General features: G+C 31.9%; 1 protein-coding gene across 3 annotated transcripts in view; it reads left to right on the top strand.

Moving 5' to 3' along the window:
* Positions 1-663: 663 nt before the first annotated feature.
* mld (molting defective) overlaps positions 664-9197 on the top strand; it is a 62850-nt gene continuing 54316 nt past the window's right edge. For 2 of the 3 annotated variants that reach the window (XM_017610636.1, XM_017610627.1), the window contains exon 1: positions 1125-1187. In XM_017610636.1, the coding sequence (XP_017466125.1) occupies positions 1149-1187 (39 nt within the window). In that variant the 5' untranslated portion in view covers positions 1125-1148. Of the gene's footprint in view, positions 749-1124; positions 1188-9197 lie in introns of those variants that run through there. The other variant, XM_017610630.1, reaches the window with a different exon arrangement.

The raw sequence follows: 9197 nt of genomic DNA, 5'->3' as shown, positions 1-9197 counted from the left end.
AGCACTGTTTCGCGCTTATTCTGGCCAGCACTGTTCGATAAACGAAGCGCGCAGTGCTCGATGAGCCTTTCACTACCGAAGATTCGACTTTTCATTAGGATATAAGAGAATACTGAGCCGCTAGTTTGGGAGCTTAACGATAACTGTAGAAGCTGCGAATGCCCCAGACTACGGAGAAAGTGACTCAAATTTCTTGAGGACGAATTTTTCGATAACTTTTTGAACTTATTTAGATAGCTTATTTGAAAACTCTGTTGAAAAGTCTACTAATATTCGACTGAAAATCAGAATGGCTAAAAGAAGACATGCAAGCACAGGTAAAGGGAAATGCTCTGCCGAGCATTAAAATTCGCTTGTGCGGCCTCTAAATTAACTTTTGGCCCAGTCGCATTTAATTGAGTTCGGTTTAATGAAGTTTAATTTAGTATATGTATGTATGTACTTTTTTATTCTACGAGTACTTTTTCCTTTTTTTGTTACCTCTTTTCACACTCGCAAAGTGACCGTTTAACTTTTCAAATAAATTTTAAAACCAACAAAGAAAAATCATTGTATGCGCACTGTCGGAAATGCGGCTCAAAACGCAAACTTCATAATTAAAAACCAAAAAAAAAAAACAAAAAAAAAATATTAAAAATTTAATGCAGCGCAGAAAATATGCTTCAAATGCTGATCGAAAAAAAACGTGAGGCAGCAGCAGCAGCAGCAAAAAATGCCGTCAAAACTTGGAACAGTAATATATCAAAAGGTAAACAGTAATTCGCAAAAGGTGAAAAAATGGTAGTGGCATGTTTGCTTTTCGGATTAACTAATGAAACCCACACCAACAAGAACCAAAGCAAAAAAAATAAAAAAATAAATCAAAAATAAAACTGGACGCTCTATCCCGTCCAGCCGCCGCACTCCGCGCCTCCGCTTTGTGGCTGTGTAGGCTCTGCCCGTGTCCGTGTGCCTTGCGCGCCACGCCGCCAAATTTTGATTTAGGTCGACCGACGGTAATTTCAGTACCCAAACGCTAAACAATTTTTTCGCTCCTCACTTAACCTTCTGCAAATTGCGCGCATGCACACACATAGGAGTACAGCGCAATGTTTTCACTGGAATTCAACGCCCCAAAAATCTGAGCTCGTCGTCCTCGCGCACACAAAATGCGACCGTTGAAAGTTGAGAAACCTACACAGACAATGGTACATACCAACATAATAGTACATACATACATATGTACATCACAAAGAGGCAGCGAATTGCACGAGAAAATTAACTTAAGTAAATATTGTTCGCACGCAATATGAATGCGTTTTTAATGGGATTTTAACTCGTTTAGTTATTATATGTATGTACATTATTTTTTGTTTTTTTTTTTTTTGTTTTGTACAGGTAATAAACGCGCTTTGGCGCTCATTTTGAAAAATGAAAAATGAAAAAAAAAAAATCGAACAAAATCGAAGTTTAAATTATGCCGAAAATGAATTGAAAAAAAAAATATATAAGAAATCTCAAAATGAAATTATCGAAAGTAATTGTCTGTCTGTTTGTTTTTGTGTGTTTTTTTCTTTGTCTTGTCTTCTGTGCGCATACATACATAATTAATGTTGTGAAAATCGCTTATGAACCTCAAAAGTCAATTAGACTTAGGTACATAAATTATTTCATTTTATTTCAAAGCAGCAGTGCATATATCCACTATTTGTACGTATGTATGTAGATATGTAGATATGGACCTACGTGTATGTAAAAGTACATAAATACATAATTTCGATAGTTCGATTCCCACGTTGTTTGTTCGCGCACAGCGGCGGCCGTTCACTCAACCTCACCTCACCTCAATGGGAATGCGACGGACTCCTTCGTCTGTGGTGGCTGCTTTGCGTCTTGCAACGCCAATCGCAGCAAATGATTATTACCGCTCAACAGCGATCTCGATTGCTTGCTACTGACTACTGTGGATCAACGATTAATTAGACTGGTTACACATGTATGTACCTACCTGTGTATGTATGTACATTAGTATGCATCAGTATTCATTAAAAAAAAAATAAAAATAAAAATAAAAATTAAAATAAAAATAAAATTGTACTGCTTTTCCAATGGGATTAAAAAATTTATTATACCCATTGAAAACATCTCAAAATCGAAATTTTTAAATGTAAATAAAAGTAGTTAAAATTTTTTTTTTTTTAAATCACCACAGCTGATAAAAGAATTTAAGCTTGACAGGTTTGCATATAAATGTTGATAAATTTTATCAGCGGAAACAAAATAGTGAAATTTTCGGAGACATTTTCAAAACTGTGGAACTCACATTAGATCTTAAATGTTTCCGAAAAAATTTAGCGGAAGTCTTCAAATACATAAATAAAAAATTCATTACTCCGCTGGAAACCCCGCATTTTTTTTTTTTTGTGACGCATCCTAATGCGCATATTTACGATGAGATTACTCTTCATCTGCGACTACCAGCTTTATGAAGCTCGCTTTGGCTTTCTAAAATATGTAGTACCTACAGATATTTACTGCTGATTATCTGGTCGTGCTTGTCGGCTGTCAAGTGGCAGACGTTGCTAAACATACATACATACATACATTTGCCGTTTATGTTTATGTGTATGTACTTAAGCGATTTTAAAATTAACTACCGCTGGTTAATTACTTTTCTGATTACACATTGATTGTTTACAAAAAAATAAAAAATAAAATCTGGCTCAAAAAGTGCCACAGTTGTTCAAACACAAACTGTTTTGTGAAGCGTGTTGCCTGATTACTTTTCTGCAAGAAAAATGTTTTTAAATACATACATACATATATATAATGCGTGTTATGCTACAATTACTTTTGGGAAATTAATTCAACACAAAAATTTCATGCCTCGTGGCGGCAATTTCAACTCTCGACTCTATTAAGTAGCTGTAATACCACGAAACAAAACTGAAAAAGAAATGAACAAAAAAAAAACAAACCACATAAAAATGCACAAACCACATAAAAAACAAAAAAATTCACAAAAAAAAAATACATAAATTAAAATTAGAAAAACCCAAGCATAAATAATTTTTGTGACTCAATTAGGGAATTTAAAATGGACATAGATATATACATATACAAATGTATTTTAATGTTCAAAGTTTAAATATTTAATAGCAAAAAGAATCACTAAAGAGTACAGATATGTGATGGTAATTATTCTGTTCTTCTGTCTTCAGTATTTGTTTAATTTTTGTGTTAATTAGGTGGATACTAGTATATGTATTTATCTAAGCTTAATGGATTTCTGGTCAACCTGCTATGAAAATAGTGCATTAGGTTAATCCTTAAAAACATCAACATCGTGGCACATCGCTTTATCTTATAAATTTGACATATTTTTTTTTAATTCATAAACCCACCCAGTCATAGCTGGTCAAACTAAAAAATTTTGGAGAATTTTTGCGATTAAAAAAATTAAACCCATAAAATTTTTTTTTTAATTTTTAAATTTTCCTGGATGTCCTATTTGGTATGTAGCACAAAATAAAGCGGTACCCCATACAAAATTTAAATGTTCATATTTTAAGGACCACCCTAATTTTTATTTTTTTTTTTTACTATTTTTTCATTGAAAGTCAAAATAATGTTGTCATTAACAAATATTTTATTTAATCGTGTAATAAGTGCCTTAGAAATTTAGAAATTATGCATACAGTAGAACCCGCTTAGGTGTCTCTCCCTTCTCCCAATTACTGTTTTACCCATTCTCCGTATTTCTGTTCCCAAAGAGCTTAAGTTGTACCACTGAAAACTAGCTTGAAGCAATGAAGCGGTGTTTACCGTAATTGTTGATTTCTTACGGCTTCTCTTTGGTCAAAATTTATTAGTATGTATTCATTATTGATTTTTAATGTGGAATTAATATAGCGGTAGTTTTTGAATGAGAGAAATAGGAAAAAATAAAAACGAAACAAATAAAAACAATTTTAGGAATTAACAACGCAAATTAATGCAAGTATGAAATATGCATACTTATATATCACTGGCGATCGCGTAATGTTATTCGCATAGCAGCAGAAAAAATATAAAAAATTAATTAAACATTTACGAAAAATATCCTCCATTACGAAAATGCCTATGAACAGAAAGTAACGTTAATTTATACAAAAAAAAATATCTGTGAACTTAATAGTAATTTTCACGATATACTCCTCCTCTCCTAGAAAAAATAGTCTGAACCAAGGCAATGATCAATATAATTCGAAAATAAAAGTATATTTTATAATTTTCTTTAAAAAAAAAATCGTACTCGTTTTTACTAGCGAAACATTGTTCGATTATCACTTCGGTTATCGATACGAATTTTACTATTGATATATCTTATTAGGAAATCGAGAGACAACAATATTTTACGTAATATATGATAAATTTTTTATGCAAAATTTCTATTTAAGAAAATATTGTCATCGGTATCAATAAAAAGGAATTTTTGTCTGAAGAAATCGCTACAAATATCATCGATATCGAAAACAATAGTTTTTATCGAAATCGTTTTTATTTCGCCACTATATTCATTAGTCAAGATATGTAAAAAATTTTTTTAAAGAATTTTTTTTATTGATATATGTTATATCGATATAGATAGACAGACGGCAATAGTTTAAAATATTCAAAAATATTGTTGTCGGAATCGATAAAAAAATGATATTGCTATCTAGCTGTATTTTTATTTTTTTTTATTGATGTCGATAACAATATTTTTTTTATAGAAATCGTATTTTTATCATTCTCGTTTTTTTAGTAGATATTATTAAGTTGCCAACAAAAAAATTGATTTCCAAACCAAACTTGGTTGTAAAAGACGACGGATTCAAAAAAAAAATAAAAAAATAGTTGTCCACAAAAATCTTCAAAATTATGTCTGCAAGATGCCTGGAAAAGCAGAATTCTTTCGCTCATAGTTAGTTCAAATTATATTTTTCATTATTTCTGTTGTGAGGAAAACGACTGTTGTAAATTTTCTGGGAGAATTAAATATACGAGAATTGTTTTTCTTAAGAGCTGCAAACTTATTTAAGAAGTCTTGATAGAAGAAAATTTCCGTTCCTTTTCTTGAGCGTCATTTTATAGGAATTTTTAATTTTTCTTAAAATCTGCAAACAGGCAGAGGTCTCTCTGGTCATACTAGTTTCAAAAGTACATAATTTTTGGCTATCAATTACGATCTAATCGCAAAGTAATGCATACTTGATCCATCGCTCCCTTTTCAAAAAACTACCATTCCCACGATAATAAACAAAAAAAAAAAAAAAAACGAAAACCAGTAGTGCATTTCACTGAGCCGAAACTAGTTTTCCACTTCCTACACAATGCAAACAAGCTCAAATGAAATGCTAAATTGAACATTTATAGCCATTCATGTACACACATGAGTCGATACAAACATGAGCGCCATGCATGCAAGACAAGTACCGGTACATCTGTAACGCTCCGCAAACATACATATGTACATATGTACGTGCACACATTTGTGTCGCTGCATTCCAAATCCGCTCCTTTATCGCATCACATAATCCACGAGCAAATGGACCGTGGAGGCGCAGAGCGACAATTTCAAAATTTTATGCATTTCGGCTGGCAAACTGGTACCACAAATTCGTAACCATTTCCCCCCCCCCCCNCCCCCCCCGCCGCTATGTACACGCACGCCTCATTCCTTTGTGGCATAGCAGCACCTTTAGGCTTATCCATTCACCTCGTTGACGACATAACGCTTACAGGCAACAGGCAACAGGCAACCGACAGCAGCAAGTACCTGTGCTCAATGGCCACTAACTACATGTGTATGCACTTATTTTATGTGCTTTTTTATTGTTGTAGTTGTTGGCTTTTTTTTTTTATATTTTGTTTACTGTCAGTTGGGCAATTGTGACTGTCAATTAAACGACTCATACACCGAAGAACGTACGAACGGAAATGACGGTCATACCTTTTGTCGCCGCCCCCCCTTTTGTGTGCGCTTACATTGTTTTCCTGCCCTACCCACTGCATCTACTAGTGCTCTGCTTTTTCTTCTTCTATTTCTTCCTCGTTCGTGTGTACCGTAATCCATTTGCATAAATGACTAGCCGTCGGCAAAGTATGCAAGTAGATATGTAGAGTGTCTAAAAGTTGTGAATCAACTTTTGTGTGTGTTTATACCCTTCACTTTGTCATTAGAAATATTTAGAAACTTACTTACTCATACCAACTTAGAGGGGAAATTATTGAGATAACCAGGTGGAATTATGTGAAGGTAAATTTTCTTATGGTAACGATATATGTACAAACCAGTAAGTCTCTCTTGCCTCGAGCAAGCTGCTTTAGGTCCTTTGAATGGATCAGCAGCATTATCTCTTCTCAATGTTTTTCTTAGTTTTTTTAAGTAGCCAAGGAATTTTGAAGCCACATCTTTATTTAGGGGTTTACCGGTCTATTGACATGCGATGCAATCCAATCGAATCTACATAACACCCCAACCTAAATGAAATTTGTTTTGGCAGAAAATTCAAGGCAAAGATCCCACAAGGATTTCATTTGTCCATATCCATTCAAACACAGACGGACCAAGGGTGGTGGATAGGCCAGAAGTAGTTGCTGTGGACAGGGCGATTCTGGCAACTGTTATTCAACTCACCGCAGTCTTTCGAAAGACAAAATTCTTTCGTAAGACAATTGTCAATTCCGGCAACTGTCGAGAAAGCTCTTTGCTGTCTTTCGTGCAAGCTCTTTACTGTCTTTCGTAAAAAGCTCTTTATACTGTCTTTCGAAAGACTAACTAAAAGATCTGCTAACGAGGATGTCTTAGCTTTATACTTTTCACCTTTAAGCAGAATAAGTTAATTAAAAATCAAATCAAATTTAAAAAAAAATTTAATTAATAACAGAAAGTTAAAATTGAAAAAGAAAAATTTATTTATCACAAAATTAAGGATTTAATATTAAATTAGATCGAAAATATTTTTATTTAAACATAGACAAAAAACCAATTAAAAACTTTGAATAAGATCCTAAAAATTAAACGAAATAAAAAACATATATTTTTCTTTTTAAAACAATAAAATCTAAATATTAAGAATAAATAAATTAACAAAATAAATTAGAAAAATAATAAATAAATACAATTATTTTCTAAGTAAATGAAATAAAAAATCTTTTTTACTTCATAAAATCTAAAAATTAAAAGAAAATTTAACTAAAAATTAAAAAAAAAATATTTAAAAAATAAAAAAAGTTCCATAAAATGAAATGAAATTAAAAAATATTTTTTTAACATTAAAAACCAAACCATTAAAGAAAATCAAATACAGAAAAAAATGTTAACAAGAAAAGAAAAAAAAACACGTAAAATAAATTGCTAACTAAATTTAAATAGAAAAAAACTCGAACTGGCTGGGATCTCTCGATTGGCACGCCTATGCTTTGCTCACTCTGTAATTCCGACTGTTGGACATGACATACAAGTGTTTTCTCTTAAAATAGCTTTTCACCATTAGTGGTGAATGAGAGAGCTTTTTTCTAAGACTTTTTTTCTAAAACTTTTCTAGGACCTAAAAACCTATAAAAAAAGGCAAAAAAAAAATAAAAAAAGAGGCAGGAAAAGGCCCGAGAGATAGCAAAGGCACTAAAAAAGACAAAAACTGAAAAATAACACTGTTTTACAGGAAAAATGTTCAACGGACGCCACTATCCAATTCCTATATAGAATTGCTCGCTGATTGAGCAACATTTTTTTTTATTGAGTTTTGAGATTCTTTTGCCTTCAATATTTTCGTTGCATTTACACCAGCGACTTATTCAAGCCTTTAAAGTAGTGAGTAGTTAGTTTGCTACAAGCACGTGGAAAGTTGCGGCACATCTAGGACACCCTTGTGAATTCAAAAAAAAAAAAAAGTTCTGCATTTAATAGCTAGCACATCACAATTCGGTAAAACTTAGTAAAATTTATGCAGAACACAGCTCCTATTTCTCAGAAACTTGAAGTGCTGCACTCTTTGTTGCCTTGGCTGACTGTGTGGGGTATTCCCGCGAAGTTACGGAACGCATTGCCATCTCACACTTTACTTGAACTATTATTATTATTTTTCCATTCTTATAAGTACACTTCAATTATTGCTGGACAGCTGGACGGACACAGTCACAAACAGGTAGACGTATATATGTATACATACATACATACATATGTACATATCTGGTTGGTATCTAAATATTTAGTCGATCTTTTAATGTTTGTTTTTAAGAGACAGAGACATTACCTGTTGGATTGGGCAATGCAGCTACGACGATTGTATGTACTTATGCACATTAGGGTGCATCATTCTTCATACAAAAAAAAATGATACTGGTTTTTCCTTGGAAACGTGAAATTTATTATATTTTAAGACTTCCGCCAAAATATTAGGGACAAATATTAAGATTTGCGTGAGTTGAAGCAATTTGAAAATAACTCCAAAAATCGATTTTTTTTTTAATAAAATTAGTTTTTAAAAATATTTTTTCCAAAAAATTACCTCAGCTAATAAAAGAGTTTAAGCTTAAAAGGTTTGCATAAAAATTTTAAAAAAATTTAGCAAACGGAATCAAAATAATATTATTTTTGGAGGTACATATTTTCAAATCGAACTAGCTGACGTATGTTAATCTTAGTATTTTTCATAAAATTTATTATATTTTGAGTTTTTTGCCAAAATATTTTAGAAAAATATTAAGATTTGCGTGAGCTGAACCAATTTAAAAATACCCCAAAAATTATCATTATTTTAACTCCCTTGATAAAATGTGCAAACTTTTTTATACAGACCCTTTACAGAACTTTTTTATCAATTAAGCCAATTTGTTGGGAAAAATTTTGTTTAAAACTAATTTTATTTACAGTGGCGGTCAAAAATGAACGAATGGTGTTTAGTTCTTAATATTTACAGTGTTTTTCAACCTATATATTTTAATGTTTTTTATAAAAATATGGTTCATGCTTTAACAAAATCACACTTTCAAACTTTACACATAACTTAGAAAGATTACCAAAATTGGTATCTAAATTTCGAGCTTTTTAGTCAGAATTTTTTTGGATATGCAGTTATCAAGCTTATAAAATTCTAATAAAATGAGTGCAAGTTTTGAGCGGCTATAAAATCGCATTGATTTTTAATATTTTTTTTTTTTTGCTGACGGATTTTGCGGTTTTTTTTATCGTA

Source organism: Rhagoletis zephyria, unplaced genomic scaffold (genome assembly GCF_001687245.7).
Source record: "Rhagoletis zephyria isolate East Lansing unplaced genomic scaffold, Rhagoletis_zephyria_1.1 Rzeph_scaffold_00012, whole genome shotgun sequence".
NCBI lineage: Eukaryota > Metazoa > Arthropoda > Insecta > Diptera > Tephritidae > Rhagoletis > Rhagoletis zephyria.
This window is presented reverse-complemented; position numbering and strand designations above follow the sequence as displayed.